At 35.2% G+C, this 20,140-nt stretch overlaps 1 protein-coding gene across 1 annotated transcript; it reads right to left on the bottom strand.

Moving 5' to 3' along the window:
• Positions 1-7,774: 7,774 nt before the first annotated feature.
• LOC112022852 (short-chain dehydrogenase TIC 32 B, chloroplastic) lies at positions 7,775-13,909 on the bottom strand. The gene is made up of 8 exons (XM_065775470.1): positions 13,489-13,909; positions 10,793-11,024; positions 10,588-10,667; positions 10,332-10,485; positions 9,759-9,837; positions 9,284-9,368; positions 9,148-9,194; positions 7,775-8,179 (listed from the first exon to the last, which is right to left on the bottom strand). The coding sequence occupies exons 1-8, from the start codon at positions 13,604-13,606 to the stop codon at positions 8,006-8,008; spliced, it is 969 nt and encodes a 322-aa protein (XP_065631542.1). The 5' UTR covers positions 13,607-13,909; the 3' UTR covers positions 7,775-8,005.
• Between the last annotated feature and the right edge of the window lie 6,231 nt (positions 13,910-20,140).

The raw sequence follows: 20,140 nt of genomic DNA on the forward strand, positions 1-20,140 counted from the left end.
TCTCTTGGAAGAGACCGATGGGGCAAATCCAGATGCGCCAGAAGATACTGGACGACCAAGCATAAGCTCAACTCGTGCCATCCATAGCCATGGTCAGTGTGCTGCACCCCATCAGGTTGTCAGTAGGTTGGATCCCCCTCCACCCCCACATGCATCTCCTGTGCCAGAGTTCCTTCCACCCCTACAGCATCTCCTGCCCCAGAGTTCCCTCCACCTCCACATGCATCTCCTTCCCCAGAGATCCCTCCACGTACTGCTCATACAATTCCTGACCTAGAGATCCCTCTACCCACTGCTCATGCATCTTCTCACCTTGAGATCCTTTCACACACCCCACATACATTTTTTGACTCGGCTCATCTTTCATTTACTCTGCTATCCTTTGATCTCGGCTATGATTTCAGTCAGACCCCTCCTGTCATGCACACTTAATCCCCCTCATACAACATTGGTCATATAGACCATGTACCACCCTATAGTCACTCCATGTCATTCATGCCCACTCTTGGACTGCATATAGATCCCATGACTATGGGCCTCACTCACATTTCATCTGCTACACCATCCTCCCTCACAGTTATAGGATCTTCAGTTGTTGGGAGTCAAGCAAAATAGTCAGATGTGCATGTTGAGAATGAGCATGTAGTTAGGTTATAGTCACCCCCACAAGGTCGACCTAAACGCACAACAAAAGCACCTCCTTGTGGGACAAGTGGTCACAAAGCAGGACACAAGGCTGGCCCCACGGTATGAAAAGTCATTTAATGTAATGACTATTGAGTAACTGTGTTATGGTTGGTATTAGAATTCATGTAATCCATTGTTTGGTTGTAACTCCATCTTTGCAACAACGCGAGGAGTCTTACCAAGGAGATGCAGTACCCCTTCCCCCACATACCAGACACTATACAAGACAACATAAGTGTAAAATGCATTAGGATCAGCACCCCATCTGAATGTGTATGTGAATTTTGTTATTGGGTATGGTGTGATACCAGTACTGGGTGCCAGTTTCTTGATCCAAGTATGCCAAAAATAACTTTCTCAACCTTTGGTAAGACTCTTCCCAATTCCTGAATATCTTTGCAATAGTTCGTTGTTTTGCATCCCATATCTTATAGTAAGAAAGCTTATGCCCATAATACTTCCCTTTAATAAAATCTCTAAGGTGATAAATTATTGCCATGTGTTTTTCTTGCAACAATGGAACAAATTCTGCTGCAAGAAAATTACAATCCATCATTCTACCATCAAGGGCCGTGGCAAGGGGTATAGAACTGTGAGGACCCCTATAAGATGTGACCATCCATAGTCCATGTTCAGGCTTCGTGACTGCCCCAACGTACCACATGCATGATTCATCGATGCATTTCACAGACATTCTACTTTTGGTCGACCTACTAGTCATAATGTTTCTGTTATGCTTTGCAGTGTAAATTGTTAATGCACGTTTCACCGCCTCTTTATTCGCAAAAATCAATCATTTCGCAAAATTCATGTCCACATTCCAAGAAGAACCAAATGCTTGCTGAACAACTTCAGGATCAACCATATTTTCCCAAGTATTTTCATAAAATGATGAGGCAGGAGGTTCATAAACGGGGGTCGTATTTGTAACATGCTGAACTCTAACATTAGCGTCTGCATCATCTTCATCACATTCAGTCATATCATCAACATGAGGAATAAGAGTAATTTCATGTTCATCAACACCCCTATCAAAGTCGTCTCGTTCAATCCTCTTTTTGTACTCATCTCTATCGTCAAGATCTTCCCCAAAACAGTCTTTGCCTTCATCTTTAACTACTGGAACTGTAGAGGATTCACCTCGATATGTACAAAATTGATCTTCATATCTATTTCCAAGTTCGCTTTCAATTGTTGTTGGTATCTCTTGAAAATGGGGTGTATAGCCTCCCAATGTGGTGCATCGATCATCTAGGACTGCAAACTGTAGAGATGTAGTTGTTTGTACAATTTCTTCCTCTACACCGACTTCCGCACGTGGCTCCAAAGTGACGTACAACTCAAAATTTGCTACTTGTTCCCATTTTTGCATCTTACTAAACATGAATTTCACATGTTTGTCCTCTGTTATCGCCATATATCTGTAATTAATGCATTGATTGAGGACTTCATATGGAGAACGGAAAGTAATATCTAAGTCATGCAAAGCATGATTCACTTGCAACTCTTCCATAATTTTTACTTTCAACTTATTCAGGGTCTTTAGCTTACGACATATCATCATATAGTAGCACTGGATACCTGGACCTTGAAATGAGAATCTGTCATAAGGGTTGGCATTGCTAAGGGGTCCACCATATTATATATTTATGTGGATCATTGTCAACCTATAGATCATCGAGTGCAATTGTGTTAGTGACAAATTTATAATGCTTAATCAACATCAATCACAAAACTTTGCATATGAAATGCCAACAATACTAACCTCAACCAAATTTGCATATACTCACCTCCAGTGGCAACGCCACGTATAAGTCAGGGTGTTCCCAGGAACACCCTGACTTGAAAAAAAAAATTATACTTAAGCTGTATTAGAAACACCCTGATCACAAAATTAAGAACACCCTCAGTAACAAAATTAGGAACACCCTCAAATTAAAAAAAAAAAAAAAAGAAAAATTTATGTTCTACTTCCAAGCAAAAAAAAAAAAAAAGCCCAAAAAAAATTTGAACTAAAGTCTGAAAAAAAAAATGTGATAGAGCCAAGCCCATGGCGAGCCCAATAGATTACACGGGTAGCCCGTAGCCATGGATTCTCCAAAAAAAAAAAAAAAAAACAGAGAACAGAAATCAACCCACACCACGGTCACGTCGTTGGTAGGGAAATCAGAAACCAAACCCCAAACCCCAATACAGCTAGTCCATGAGCAAAGCAAAACAAACCCAACTAAGTTAGTGTTTATCTCAAAAAAAAAAAAAAAGAGCTCCCAATATAAAGAAACCAAAACAAACCCTAGCATACACTGCCCACGGTCACGTCGCTATCGCTCGAAGATCGCTCGTCGTCGTCGTTGCAGTCTCGTAGATCGGTGCTCGCTGCTCGCTGCTCGCTGCTCGTCGCTCGCCGCCTCACCCTCATTGCAGTCTCGCAGTCGTCGCCGTCGCAGATTGCAATCTCGCCGCTCGGACCTCGGTGCTTGCCGCTCGGACCTCAATGCTCGCTGGTCGGACCTCGTGCTCGGTATTTCTCTCTTTTTCTCTAAGTCTCTCAATTTCTCTCTTTACCTATGAAATGCAAAACTGAAATGAATAACAATTTCTCTCTCTTTATTCTTTAATACCGGTAACTCTCTCTCTCTCTCTCTCTCTCTCTACATAATTATATGCTTTTGCCTTTTCTTTTTTTTTTTTTTTTTCTTTTGAATTTGTCTTATCCTATTGGTCGGTGTGTTGGTGTAATGGTGTTCACCAACACCATTACACCAACACACCGACCAATAGGATAAGACAAATTCAAAAAGACAAAAAAAAAAAAAAAAAAAAAAAAAAAAAAAAAAAAGCAAGCAGTTGGTCAAATTGGCTGGCCAAATTGCTTGCTTTTGCCTCTTTCTTTTCCTTTTTTTTTTTTTTTTTTTTTGAATTTGGCCTTATTTTCCCTGTTGCCTGTTGGTGTTGGTTTGTGTGTAACGTGTGTTGGTGTTGGTCAATGTGTTGGTAATATATTTGAAAGTTCAAAATGGGTATGAAACACCCTTGAACGTTTAGACCCCCAAATTATAAAAATACTAATTCAAGCTTTATATCAAACAATTAATGTGCGGAATATGATAACAAGCTTATAACAGAATTGATAAAATAATCTAAGCCAAATATCAACACATCCACAGCAGTAAATATAAGGCAAAGATAAGGGAAAGAGAGATGCAAACACATGGACAACACACGATGTGTTATCGAAGAGGAAACCAAAGTCCTTGGCGTAAAACCTCTCCGCCGCCCTCCAAGCGGTGATAAAATCCACTAAAGAATATAATTGGGATACATGAACAGCAGAAGACCCTCCAAGCCTAATCTACCCAAGTACCTAAGCCCTCCAAACTTCTTGCTCCAACGAGGTTACGCCGAACCTATTTCTTCTTTAACTTCTAAGATTCCGCTACTTGACCATAGTATCAACCAATGTATATTGGTTCCTTCCCAAACTGCTTCCCTAACCACCAAATGGACCTTCTCACAGACGTGGGTGTGGTGAGATAAGGGTTTGGTAAATAACCTCTCAAGGGTATGACAATGGAGAGGAAGAGAGTAGAGGAATTTGTAGAGTCTCTTAGATGAAGATTGGGGATGAGGCAATCTTTTTTTTCTCTAGGGTTTTCTCTTACAAAATTCTCTCTGGAAGCTCACCCAATATGATGGGTATAAGGGTGTATATATAGTAGGGTGAGAAGGGAATGCAAAACGTTAGTTTTTGCCAAACAGGACAAATTGGCAACTTGGTCTCGCGGGTTGTCCAAGTCGCGAGTTCAAGTCGCAACGTAACGGCCTGGCCAGCCTAGGACTTTTGTCTTGTAGCGTGACAGCTGGCGTGACCCTTCAGCTTCCCGGCGTGCCTCTCACGTGCCAAGTTTTGGCGGCTTGCTAGTCACGATCCACCCGCGAGCCCTAGCTGCGAACCTCTGTTTTTCTTGTACACTTTTGAACTTTTCTTCACATCTCCTCACACACTACCCTTACAATTTTTCCACCTAAATACAGAGTTACTAAGTGCTAAATTACAAGCAAATTGATCACGGAATAAAGCCAATTAGATGGTTGATTAAATTCAACCTTACAATATTAATTGTCTTTTAGTGTGATGTAAATTGTATATTGTGATTGTGAAATTTTCTAATTGGCAGATTATTGTTTGTGATTGCTGATTAGTAGTGTAATGTGCTACACATTACAGTGTTTTAATTATTGTAATGCACATAGAATGTGTAACATGCATAAGACAAATAAAAGACGAACAAATATAATAAATTAAAGTAGTATAATTAATGACAAACAAATTAAAGCAATATAGTTTATTGTTACGCTAAATAACAATAATTAAAGCTATATAATTAAATTAACTAATACATTATAAAAGACAAATAAATTAAATTATGTTAGGCTAAATAACAATTAATAATTTTATAATTAATGAAACAACAATATAACAAATTATAATTTATAAAAGAAAAACAAATTAATGAAACAAAAGAAAAACAATATAACAATTTTTTTTTATTAGATTGTGTAATTTATGCTTGTTGAGGAACACCCTGAAAAAATTTTCTAGAGTCGCCACTACTCACCTCAGGTCACATACAAAAATAGTAATTACCAATTTCATATTATTTTAAAATTCCAAATCATTCTAGGGGCATGACTTTCAAAACCCATTCAAATAAGTTATGATGAACAAAAATATTATATACCAACCAGTTATCCATTGAAATCTCTATTACAAATCTTAAACAAATATATCTTGAAATAATTTATGGTAAAAAGAGTGCATAGGATTAATGCAAACAAGGAGGTAATGTGCCATAAGCACCACTGAGGTCATATGCTATTTTTTATAGCCATCAAATCCATGAGGCAGGAACTTGCATGGTTCCTTTGGTGTCCTCTGATGGGACAAAAGTAAATGCAATAGCTACTTGTCGACACACTTATGCATAATGCTTTTAAGGTTCTCAAAGTTAAGCCACGAATTGTCCTTGTTATAAAACTTTAGAAACATGAAACTAGCATCCCAAAGGTTTTGATAGTCAGGATTTGATCAATTAAAAAACTAACCTGAAATTCAATCTTACAAAATAAAAATTAAGAAAAAAGATAAATTTGATAACAATATAATTTGATCCCAAGGATAACCTAGAATTGTAGTGGAGGCATTGCAAGGAGTAAATGGGATGGATTCAATATAAAAGTTGATCAAAAGGAGAAATTCTCAATATTTAGTACTAAATATTCCCAATAATTAATCACAATATTAATTTTTTTTAAAAACTTAGCATATTATCACAATATTTACACTAACAAACAAAACAAATATTCCCATATGTTGTAATAACATAATTAATCACAATATTTGGTACTAAATATTCCCAATAATCACAATATTAATTTTTTTAAAAAAAAAAACTTAGCAAATAATTTAATCACAATATTCACACTAACAAAAAAAAAATCCCAATATGTTGTAATTTAATCACAATATTTAATACTCAATATTCCCAATAATTAATCATAATATTACTAGTCATTATAAACAATTTTTTCTTAAGTAGATTCATGATCTTATATAAATGTGTCCAAATATTCAGACATTGGTTTGGCAGTAAGTAATCAAGTTCATCAAAATAATATTAATGTCAAAAGAAATACTAGCAAATAATCACAATATACTAACAAATAAAATTAATCACAATATTTACACTAACAAAAAAAAGAAACAAAACTTTTCCTAATATGTTCTAAATTTTTCTTATAAAAAAAAAAAAAAAAACTAGCAAATAATCACAATTTTGTAAAAACATTACCTGAGATGAGTGTTGTGTGAGACAGTTTAGGAAAGTAAGGAGTGAAGAATCTTGAGAGTTGAAGAGACGGGTAAGGAGGAAAACAGGTCCCAGCTGGGATCCACAGCAACACGTGGAAGGCTAGGGACCATGCACATAAATCGAGTCCAGTAGGCTCGATTTCTAGCTCAATACCCACGTGACCAGAAACTGGTGGATGAGACTAGTAAATCGAGTTCAAAGAACTCGGTTTTTGTACCCAGAAATCGAGTTCAGAGGACTTGATTTCTACCCATAAAAACTGAGTCCAATGAACTTGATTTCTAGGTACAAAAACTGAGTCCTTTGAACTCAATTTGTGGTCCTACGTGGACACTTCTTCCACCTCAGCTGCTGGCAAAATAGGAGACTAATAATCCGAAAATCGAGTCCTCTGGACTTGAATTGTTAGAAACGAAATATGTTTGAAACGTTGCCTAACTAATGATATAGTTTGGGTTTTATAGTTATTTTCTAAAAAAATTCCTGCCATGGTACTCTATTTTAGTTTCAACTATATAATTTTTTTTAAAAAAATTTATTATTATATTAATTTTAGTGATTGAAATTTGAAAATTTGAAGCACTCTCGTTGTCATGAGCATAGCTTTGGGATTTTGCCAAATATTTATGAAATTTTGATAGCTTCCAAACTTCATATATTTGGGGCCTTGATGTAAGCAACTATAATCTATCCCGTTATTTCCAATGAAATACTGGAAAAGCCGGTTGATTTATTTACCATTTGCAAGCCGGTTGTTTTAATTTTTTTGCTCAATTATGTAACTAAGCTATTCGAAAATAAGTAATTTGGAAACAGAAATAAGATTATTTGAGAGTATAGCTTATACTGTCTCTTTAGCTTGTCAAGGTGAATATGAATACTATTGAATTATCCGACAATTGTGGCTCTGGTGGATGGAGTCGATTGCCAAAAAATATTATACAGTCTATCTAGAAAAGCTGCACGATACAATAATATATTATACAGTCTGTTTGTGATTCGCTTATTTTGCTGAAAAAGTTTGTTGAAATAATACAGTGAGACTCATGAATGGTATTAAAAAGTGTAGTGAGATCCATGAATAGTAGCAAAAATAAGCTAAATAATAAAATAAGTTGACTTTTTAATTTGGAGCCAAACGCACACATAATCAGTGAATATTGATGCGTTAGAACTTGCATTAAAAATGAACTTGGTAATGGGGGAACTGAAAATTCTTAAATAAGAGATTTTGATAAGTATAACAATTGAGCCAGTGTCATGAAATTCTTATTAACGGAGTACATATATTTGGGTGAATCTTTCACCCATACCAAAATAACAATATATATTAAAACAAAACAAAAAAACAAAACAAAACAAAAACTGGGACTGCCTTGTCATTTGCTTGTTGACAAGAGAGATATATTAGTATATTACCAAACAAGCAGAGCAGCTATATATTTTCAAGGTTTTGCAGCTGAAGAAACCAACTTGTTGCTGAAGTCCCAGAGCTTTTTAGCCAACACTGTATCTCTTGCAAACGCACTTGGTTCCATCTCATTGCAGTCCAGATAGTACTTTCCAGTAACACCTTTCAGATTTGGGTGGAGTGCGACGTAGCAAGTCGTGGATGCTCCCTGCGATAAACAAAATCCGATTTATACCTTTTTAACCCTTTTCTTGGAGTACTTATGCTATTTGGCCAATAATTATCTCAAATATATGCTTTTTCCTCCTCGCACTTCTTAGGTTTTACATGATTGTAAGTCGCACAAATTATGAGGGGGATGTATATATCAAATGCATAAGATTTCTCTTATTTAGTATATATCTAGTTTGAATGAGTTGAGAGGGACAACTATTATAAATACTATAGATCGTGTGAACTACCTAATCTTAATCGTTCATTTATTAAACATGAGGCCATTTTACTTTAAACATATTTTTTTTGGAGCAATGATTCACAATTTTAATTAAAAACAAGTGTATGTATACGGTATGTGCTAATTATTTCCCTTTTATTAAAAATGTATATTATTAAATAAGTGAATATCTTATATTTATAGTTCATATTTATTTAAGTATGAAAAAAAGAAAAGAAAAGAGTATGGTAGAATTCTCCTACAAATGGATATAGGTTATTTTATGATGATTGATAAACATTTAGTTTCTACAAATGTCAAGGTTTTATATAAATTTATAAAGTGTTGCATTATTTAAAATCTCATTAAAAACTGATAATCAATGGTAACTAATTTAAATGAAGAAAATTGTTGAAGTTATTACAAATTTTACTAAAAAAAGTGAATGTAATTGGTGGACTTCAACGACTTAGTAAGTGAATGTTTAAATTACTTTTTTTGATTAGTGACAAGTCAGTCTATAAATTTTGTAGTATCCTTAACATTATTCTTAATTAAAATAAAACTGTACACACCTTGAGATTTATAAAAATTGAGAAGATCCTTATGAGTTTATTTGTATGTGTGTGTTTGTGCGTGCTAGCTTAAAACGTAGATATTTATCCATCCATTTCAAAATATAAACAGCGCCTTGATACTTAAAAGTTGTATTAATCTTTGCTAAAAAAATTGTATTAATCTACCTGAGGTACGTTCTTCCATAGATAAAAGGTGAATACCCGTAGAACTCCTGCATATAAAGATGATCAAATTATGAAAAATACTATCCTTTTCTTTGTATATTTTGTCTATATTTTGAAACATAGAGCAAGAGCATACTTATCAGAAATTCAGAATATCTCATGAGAGGAGTCATTATCAATCCTGGATGGACTGAATTCACAGTAATGTCTATACCTTCTTCCTGCATCTCATTAGAGAGGTAGGATCAATGAATATGTAAAATACATGATAATGTATAGGATTAATTACTCAAATCGAAAATCCAGGATCAAATTGACACTTTAGATGAAGTAGTGACCTGTGTAAAATCTTCAAAAGATAATAATAAAGATTACCTTACATCCTTGTTTTAAAGATTACGGTTGTGTTTGACATTAGCTTAAAAAGTCAGTTTTTTTTATTATTCAACTTATTTTTGCTACTATTCATAGTTCTCATTACACTTTTTAGTACTATTTATGAGTCCTATAGTACTATTTCAACTACCTTTTAGTTTTATCTATAGTACTTTCAGCAAAAATTTCTAGTTTCAGCTAAATAAACTGTTTCCAAACAGACACATTAAAATTACCTGAAAACGACGAGAGAGTTCATTCGCATGTAATATGTTTGCTAATTTGGATTGTCCATATGCCCTTTTGTTAGAATAACTGATACAAAGATATTGAAGAGTGTTAGACATATTATATGACCCAAGCGGCCCAAACCAATTGTAAGCTCGTGTACTTGTAGAACAAATATGTTGATCTTAGGTTAGTCTATGGTTAGCCTAAGATTATTAGTTATATACTTATATATTCTATAGCATATAAACTATACATTGGGTTCACTGTAACATAAGTGCTTAATATAATATGTAGCCGTCAAGGGCAAAGATTGCTCTCTCTTTCATGCTTCCACTTATCATTCAATCATCACACACAATCACACAACAACTTTCAAAAAGAGCAAAATCGTGAAGCCGCTCATAAGCAAGTAAATTTTTTATGTAATGCATTATCATTATGAAAAAGCCAGAGCACTAGCAGAGGTAACATTCTTAGCTTTTGGGTCCTGACTAGAGTGATTAGCAATGAAATCACATTGGTTAATTTACATCATTACGAATTTGCACTTAATAAAATAAAAGAAAATTTTGACGTACCCACTTTCATCATTGATCTGATCAAATCGGATCCCATGTTCGTAAGTGTAGTTGTGGGCTATTGATGACAAGTTCACAACCCTGCCCTCGATGCCGGTTGATCTTGCTGTGTTCTTCATTTTCTCAAGAAGAAGATTCGTTAAGAGGAAATGACCTGAGAAGTGAAGTGAGATATAACCGATTACTGACAGAGTTGAAATTACAAACCAAATTATATATATACACATAGTGAGACATCAATTATTTTACTACCAACCTATATGGTTTGTAGCAAATTGCATCTCTATTCCATCTTTTGAAAGCTGGAAGGGGCAGAACATGACACCGGCATTGTTTCTGAAATATTGGCCATATTCAAATATTATTTGTATGCAAGAGTGTGTTCATAGAAGAACTGTATTAGTTTGGTAAAACTATACAGACTAGAGAGACAAAGATAGAGACACGGAGAGAGAGATCACATCAAGATGTTAAGGGGAACGTTAAGGGCATTGAAGTCGTCAACAAATGCTCTAACAGACTTCATGGAACTCAGGTCGAGCTTTAGGACATCCACACGCGCAGTTTCGTTGTCTTTAAGAATAAGCTGTTTTGCTGCATTTGCAGCTTCCATGTTCCTTGCAGCAATGATGACATGAGCCTTCCGAAGAGCCAACACTCTCACGGTCTCCAAGCCAATTCCACTCACTCCTCCTGCATATCAAGAGATTTTAACAATTGAGTTAATCGGAACATATGAAACATTACTAAGAAATACTACATCCACAATATTACCACTGATGATAAATTGTTATTAGTTTTGATCTTAAGTTAAATCAAGTGACATTAGAACAAACTTTGGATAACCATTATAAATCACCACCCCTACACATACATAGACACATGCTTTGAGGTCCACGTTTTCTTTTTAATGAATGAGGATGACATAGTACGAGGTAACCGCTATATACAGCTAATCTACAAGATAATTATTGCAATTAAAGTGCTTCCATTGAAGTTTGAACTCAATTGGGCAAATTATTTCTCTAGTATTCAAGCTCACATGTTGAGAGGGAGTAGCTGCATGCATTATCACAATTAGAGGGCTCCACTAGGGCCAATATGATTGATTTATTTCTCTGTCACTATTGTAATTGTAGTGAGGGCTCAGTTGGCCATAAATCACCCCCTCAATGAGTAGGATTAGGATTCAGTACATAGGGTATTGCATCAGGTGCAATAATTGCACCCTAATTTACGCTCACAAAATTTTTTCATTTTTCACTTTTTTAACTTTCATTTTTTACTGCTTCTATAAAACTTTTTTAATGAATAATTGAGATTGAAGGTTGTTTTTTGCGACTATCAATCTCAATCATTCTTAAGAATGGTAGATCTCAATCATTCTTAGTAATGGTAGATCTCAATCCCAAAGAGGAATATATTTTCTGAAATTATCGTTCTATTGAAGTTCACCAACTTTTAGATATAGTTGCCCAATTGGTGGTCATCGCAGGTGGAGCATTACCAACATTAGTTGACTGATCATGAAGAAAAAGGCCCACCTGTAAAAAGCATGCCTAACAACAAATGAGTTTTTTTTTTTTTTTTTGTCATGCTAACTAGCGCTAATAATTCATTTTTAGAAAGTTTTGATACCACTTTTATGGGAAATAAAAAAAGCTGTTAAAATATTAATTACTTTTTTTTTTATTTCTCATAAAAACTTTCTTTAAATAAATATTAGGGCACTTGTTAGCATTTTTCCTTTTTTTTTTTTTGGGTATAAACTGCAAATGGAGTGTACTGAAAGCTCGTGCAGAGGAAATAAAACTTAAATTTATGATGAGACCACAATTCATGTAAGAGGGAATGTACTTGTGAAGTATTCAATAATTTTCAAAAACATATGGCGGCCGGGTACGTAGCGGCCAATAATGATGAAAGACAAGTCAAACAAGATAATAAGGAAATTAAAAGTCAGATTTGGACAAGGATTTTTTTTTGGATTGAGATATTTTGGATAAAATTTAACATTTAAGTGCCATTTGTTTTGATATAAAATATTTCCCTCATTTTCAAATATTAGGACGGCTAAAAATTAAACTTGGTCAATAAAAGAATTTAATATGTAATAGGTTTCATTTAGTAACATATGTAAAATTTTGATTACAATGAAATGAATATTTTAAAATAATTCATTTCATTTTATTTATTTCCCTCCTCCCAAACGTATGATAACTTTTGCCTCATAATTATAAAAATGAAGCTGATAATTACAAAAAGAAAAAGGCAAAAATAGAACCAGATGAAATAGAAGCAAAACAACTAAGTTCACTGGTAATTTATGATACTTTCATCGGAAATGTCTAGGATTTAAATATTATCTTCCAAGACCCAATTATGAAATCATCAAAATAAGAATCCTGCAATTATATATTGATTTCACTTTCTTTTTCTCATGATCTCTCTCACCTTTTCTTTATCCCCATATTTCATAGATATTAAACAAGATCATGAACACCACGACAGACTATCAATCAAAAACAATTAAAACGAAACAATAATTGACTAAATGAAAGGGGATATTGAGATATTTTGGATAAAATTTAACATTTAAGTGCCATTTGTTTTGATATAAAATATTTCCCTCATTTTCAAATATTAGGACGGCTAAAAATTAAACTTGGTCAATAAAAGAATTTAATATGTAATAGGTTTCATTTAGTAACATATGTAAAATTTTGATTACAATGAAATGAATATTTTAAAATAATTCATTTCATTTTATTTATTTCCCTCCTCCCAAACGTATGATAACTTTTGCCTCATAATTATAAAAATGAAGCTGATAATTACAAAAAGAAAAAGGCAAAAATAGAACCAGATGAAATAGAAGCAAAACAACTAAGTTCACTGGTAATTTATGATACTTTCATCGGAAATGTCTAGGATTTAAATATTATCTTCCAAGACCCAATTATGAAATCATCAAAATAAGAATCCTGCAATTATATATTGATTTCACTTTCTTTTTCTCATGATCTCTCTCACCTTTTCTTTATCCCCATATTTCATAGATATTAAACAAGATCATGAACACCACGACAGACTATCAATCAAAAACAATTAAAACGAAACAATAATTGACTAAATGAAAGGGGAATTCAAAGCTGACCAGTGACAATAGCAGTGAGATTACTGGCATCAATCCCTTCAGTAACTTGTTCAGCAGTCGAAGCTGAGCCAAACCCACTTAGGCCTGGCCTCCCTGTAATCAATGAGAAGATACTCATTTCCTTGAATAACGCAAAGAAGCTCACAAACAAGGACCTCTAAACAATATACGCTTATATATGAGAGAGAGAGAGAGAGAGAGAGAGAGAGAGAGAGATCTTTATATAAAGTTTTTCAGTCAGTTGGGAAATTAAAGACAAAACCAAGTATGGGCAGAGAAAGGGGAAGCATATGCATGAGAATAAACAAGCAATTTTTGCGGGTTGTAGGTAGAGACAGTGATTTAATTCATTTCAGACTCAAGGTGTGGGCTGTAACAACCAATAAATGCTCGCTGGTGAAGGGCTGTTAATAACCTCAACGTCCCATTCAACTATTCTTCATCATTTTTTTTTTCTTTCTTGGGAAGAAAGCTGGTGAGCTAGGCTCTAGCTACCTGGATAGAATTGTTTAACCAGGCAGTAAAGGAAAATTATTGTATAGACCCATTCTATACTCCCCACTCTTATGGAGGGGTGGGCCCCAGAATAGGTGGGACCCATCCCAATGCGAGTATAGTCCGGAACCGCGCAATAACAACCCAGTAGAAATGTTTAGCAAAAAAAATAAAAAATAAAAACCAGAAGAAATAACAACCCAGTAGTAAGAGTGAAGGAAAACTCTTGGTACATCCAAATTCATAGCACGTTTAAGTATTTGTAAAAAAATAAATCTCAAGCTGTGAAGAAAATAAATCACAAAAATTTCCAAACCTATAGGCCTAGGAAAAGTCTCATCTTAATGCCTAATTTACCATCTTATTCCAATAAATCACAAAAAAAAAAAAAAAAAAACCTCCCTATGGAACCAGGTCATTACCTTCAAGAATTAATTGTCACTTAGATGCTTTAATTCTTAGATGCCTTTATTCCTAATGAAGTTTTTTATTATTTATTTTTTGAGAAGAGATTCCTAAAAATAAAAATAAAAATAAAAATAAAACAAAAAAAAAACTAACTAACTAACTTTATGTAATTATCATCATGTCTTAAGATACTAAGTTGTTATTGGTTCAAATTATAGGTAGTAAGTTGTTATTGGTTCAAATTTAAATTTATTACTAACTAAATAAATTTTTTGCCTACCAATAACATCCCCTAACAGCCCGCTACTTATAATTTATTATGAAAATGTTGTGTACATATCATTTCTCATTATTATTTTTTATATTGACACTGAAGTAATACCATTGTAAACAACCTGTGCATTCTTGACTTGTAAACAGACCCACAACGTATGCACAATAAAAACACCATGAATTACAATATTGATTCACCGAAAGAATAACCAAATGGGCAAACAAGTCAAAACCAGTAAAACTATCACGACTATAAAAACCCAAATATGCATAGTTAACGCAACCCACAATATTTACGAACAAAACATGGATTTGCAAAACAATCATTGAACAAAATTAATCACAACAGTAAATTAAATAAAATATCCTAGAATCATGTCAAATAATTTCTCAAATGAAAATCACCAAACAAGATAGTATGAAGGAGGCTCTGATATTACATGTAAAAAAAAAAAAAAAAAATCTAAATCAGTGGAAGAAAATAAAACATACCTCCAACCATTGTTATTCAAATGATATGTAAAGTACGGAATTAGAAGAGATTCTTCTAGTCTATGACCTTCTCCTTAGAAATGGTTTTGATGGAGAACATGGGCTTTTTTAACTAGGGATTCTTTCAATTTTTCGTTAGTTATCTATTTATACTCTTCCCATTAAAGAGTATGTTTGTTCACCAAATATAAGTGTTTGTTCACAAAAGACTCCTAATAGGATGCATCTTTATCTATCACTCTTATCATCAAATAAATAATAAATCTAGATAAATAATAATTAAATACTAAAAATAAAATGTATATGGGCCACATTAAGTCTCCTACTGGAGATAATTTTACAGTATTCACTTGTGATTGGTGCATTCGAATCTACTTTTTCTCTATATCTCGTGGTGGTCTCATGCGTAACCATATAAGTGTTATAATCTAATTATAAGGGACAAAATTGCAAAATGCCCCTTTTGGGCAAACTAAGCAGCGTTTTGCCCTCTTTCTCAAACTAATTAGGGAAATACCCCTCTTTTGAAAATCAAGTTTCTCAAAATCAATTTAGGCCCTATAGCGGTGTTTTTAAGGAGCCTATAGTGACGTTTTGTAACTCAATTTATATAAAATCGAGTTATAGGTAAAAAAAAAATTAAAAAAATTTCCTATAACTCGATTTATTGGAAGTCGAGTTACAAAACGTCACTATAGGTCTTGAAAACGTCACTATAGGTCTTTAAAAACGCCGCTATAAGGCTCCAGAATTTTTTTTTTTAATAACTCGATTTTGAGAAAATCGAGTTTCAAAAGAGGGACATTTCCCTAATTAGTTTGAAAAAGAAGGCAAAACGCTGCTTAGTTTGCCCAAAATGGGCATTTTGCAATTTTGTCCAATTATAAGTTGACACATAAGCATATTATGAAAATGAGTGTAGATTGAGTATCTATGGCCTATAGGCTATAGGTGGACTGGTAAGTGAAAGGCTTCTAATAGTTGGACCTATTAAACAAGTTTTAGATGCAGGTGTGACACAGTGGGGTTTAAGTTAGATCAGGTTGGGATTAAAACAAATCGTCCTAAATAAATTGCAAAACCTATGACCCTTACTTGGTTTTTTGAGGGTTGGGTCAACTTGGTATGATTTGTACTTTTCTTTACTAACCAAAAAATATAAAAATTTTAAAAAAATAACTTGATCATGTTTTCTTTTCTTTTTTTTCTATACAAATAAATGAACAAAAAAACTCAAAAATAAATGTTAAATAACACATTAATTCTTAAGTTTACATTGTCCATTGTTCAATAAATGGAAGCCTTTAAGTCTTGGCCTTGTGAATAAAGAATTTGTAAGTGCTTATGAGAAGAGAAAGACTTAGAAAGAAATGAAATAAAGAAAAGAGTAAGAAGTGAAATTGTAAAACTATTTTACACAAAGTCCGAAAGCCAAAAATCTATATACATAATTGTGGGGATAAAAGCCCAGGTTCGTATATTGGGCCTTGGGCCCTATTTGAGGATGTGGGTATATTCGAGGAGGAGTAAATGATTGGGAGAGGCCTCATAGTGGAGAATCACATAAGTAAAGGATGGGAGAACATAGTCCGAAGAGTATATCCCTCTCAGATACGATAAATATCGGCAAAGCAAGTACTAGAGCAATTTAGGTGATCTTACAGGAAGTTCCAATGATAAGGATGAACTTCAAGCACATGTAAAGATGATAAGAATACAGAAATATCAAAAGGAAAAGCTGCTACCATCGCATTAAATGCACTGCAGCAACTTTTCTAGCCGTATTTATGTGGAGAAGACCCTTGAACAGTGCAATCTAAACCACCACCAAGCATAGAAAGCCAAAGAAGATGCCTGATGGGACATATACTCAAGTGAAGGATTAGATGATGAACAGGTGTATGATCAAGATGGTCTGAAGAAAAACTATATAATGTAAAAGACCCCTCGTAAGAGAATGAGGAAAAAAGAAGAGGAGAGGGAAAAACATATTTACTGGAACTCTAAGAATTGTATTAACTTTTTGAAATAATAGTTTAGTTCATAGTTCATCTCTTCAGACACCAGTTTAATCAAGATCTAAGTGTGTTTTTGTACTTATTCATACTTTAAATCCTTACTAGCCGTTGTTTAATTCACAAAGAGTCCAGCTCTTTCACCCACTCTCTACAAATTCATTGTATTGGGCTCATTAGGCTCACATCCCATCTATTTTGGGCTTGGGCTACAAATTGTGACCCTACAATTGGCACCGTCTGTGGGAAGAGCTTGAGCAAAAGTGAGAGCAACGGTTGACAATGGCTGAACCAAGTCAACAACCGGCAGAATCTAGGGCATCCCAACATGTTGATCATTTTCTCAACCTGGAGCAGAGAGGTGATCGTGAATGTAGTGTACACACCACACATACTGACCGAAACCAACCTCAAGGTGGAAGTCATATGTCTCATGCAGAGAATAACAAGAACATACAACTAGAGATTGATCAGTTAAAAAGGGAGTTGCGCCATGTAAAGAGGAAGCGGACTTCTTCGAACTCTGATGACAATTCTAATGACGAACAAGATGTTAATTATAGGCGAAGGCCTCGAACCCCAGCTAGTGAATCCTTTTCCTATGAAGATGAACATTATCGTAAATGGTAACCTCAAAACCCATCACACAAAGGTGTAGGGAATGACGCTATGAGCAACGCCCTGAACCAAATCTCCAGATCGCCTTTCACATGTAGGATTGAAGAGGCAAGACTTCCTCGTCGTTTTCATCAGCCAACGTTCACTATCTATAATGGTTGAACAGACCTTGTGGAACACGTGAGCCATTTCAACCAAAGAATGGCTGTCCATTCCAAGGATGAAGCTTTAATGTGTAAGGTTTTTCCCTCCAGTCTAGGACTAGTTGCGATGAGGTGGTTCGATAGCCTGAAAGAAGATTCTATTAGCTCCTTCAAAGAGCTCACTCAAGCATTTAGTTCCCGTTTTGTCACCTGTCGAAGAGTCGCTTGGCTCTTAGCTTCCCTGCTATCCTTGAACATGCAAGAGGGTGAGACCCTGAAAATGCATTTAGATAGGTACTAGGAGATGTTTAACGAGATAGATGGCGATTTTGACGAAGTGGCCCTCAATACATTTAAGTTCGGCCTCCCCGCTAACCATGGTTTGAGAAAATCTTTGACTGGAAAACCTGTCACCAGTGTGTGTCAACTGATGGACAGGATTGATAAGTATAAAAGGGTTGAAGATGATCAACAGCAAGGAAAAGGTCAGATCGTTACAGTAAAAATAGACTGCAGAGAGATTTTGCTGGACAGTCAGGATCGGCGAATCTTCAAGCAGTTAACGTTGTATTCCGAGAACCAGTGCATCAAATTTTGGAGAAGATTAAAAATGAACCGTTTTTCAAACGACCGAATAAGATGATGGGAAATCCTGAAAGACGTAATCATAACCTCTATTGCCAGTACCACCAGGATCATAGGCATACCACAGAAGATTATGAGCAATAGACGTAATCACTTGGAACAGCTTGTTTGCAAGGGTAAGTTAAAATAACTCCTGCATCATTCCAGTGGTCAGGAGAGTCAAGCAAGCTCAGAATCTTGAAGAAATGTTTCTTCAAGACCCCCCTTGGGAACTATCAATGTCATCTTCGCTGCACCAGGGAGAACAAGATCCTGCCCGTCCAGGGTAATGTCTGTATCCCGTCTATCCACAGGAGACGTTAATCAAGATCCGAAGAAGGCTAAAATGGATATTCCACCAGTTCTAGGATTCTCGGATGAAGATAAGATTGGAACTATCCAATCCCATGACGACGCTTTAGTAATCACCCTCAGAATTAGGGGTTATGATGTGAAGAGGGTAATGGTAGACTAGGGCAGTGAAAGCTGAGATAATGTATCCTGATCTCTATAAGGGGTTGAACTTAAAACCTGATGACTTAACGCCTTATAGTTCCCCCCTAGTGAGTTTCGATGGAAAAGTTGTTATTCCGAAGGGCCAAATACAACTACCTGTGCAGACTGGTCCGGAGGTAGTAAAGGTAGATTTCATTGTTGTAGACGCGTATTCACCCTATACTGCAATTGTGGCCCAGACCCTGGCTTCATACGCTAAGGGTTGTTTCCTCTATTTTGCATTAGAAGGTTAAGTATCAATCTGGAGGCTAGGTTAATGAAATTTTAGGAGATCAATCTATGGCCAGACAATTCTTAGTGGCTGCCATTCATCATAAGCCCGAGGCTGAATCCTCGGCCCATGCTGGAAAGGATTTATAGCAATTAAAACCTCTGGCATTGCCCATTGATGATTCAACCGAGGTTGCGAGGTGTGAAGATTTGGAAAAAGTTGCTATCGGAGATGATCCGAAAAAGTTTTTCAGGTTGGATCTCAATTACCTTTTCAAGAGAAAAAAGAGCTGATAGAATTCCTTAAAAGAAACATTAATGTATTTTCCTGGAATGCTTATGAAGCCCCGGGGGTGGATCCAGAATTCATATGTCACCACCTGAAGGTCAACCCATTGATCACTCTTAGGAAACTACCTCCTCGGTGCCCATCTAAGGAGCACGCTGATGTAATGCGAAAGGAAGTAACGAAACTCAAACAAGCTGGAGCTATTAAAGAAGTTTTTTATCCTGAGTGGCTAGCGAATACTACGGTGATGAAGAAGAAGAATAGAAAATGGCGAGTATGCGTAGATTTCACGGACTTGAATAAGGCTTGCCCTAAGGATCAATTCCCTATGTCTAAAATAGATCAGCTAGTGGATGCCACTGTTAGTCATCTTCGGATGAGTTTCCTAGATGCTTTTCAAGGTTATCACCAAATACCTTTAGCCCTGGATGATCAGGAGAAGACTGCTTTTGTCACCTCTATTCGAAATTACCACTACAAAGTGATACCATTTGGCTTGAAAAAAGCGGGATCCATCTACCAAAGAATGATGACGATGATGTTTGAGCCGCAGTGGGGTAAGAATATTG

Source organism: Quercus suber, unplaced genomic scaffold, assembly GCF_002906115.3.
Source record: "Quercus suber isolate HL8 unplaced genomic scaffold, Cork oak 2.0 scaffold_112, whole genome shotgun sequence".
In the NCBI taxonomy this organism is placed as follows: domain Eukaryota; kingdom Viridiplantae; phylum Streptophyta; class Magnoliopsida; order Fagales; family Fagaceae; genus Quercus; species Quercus suber.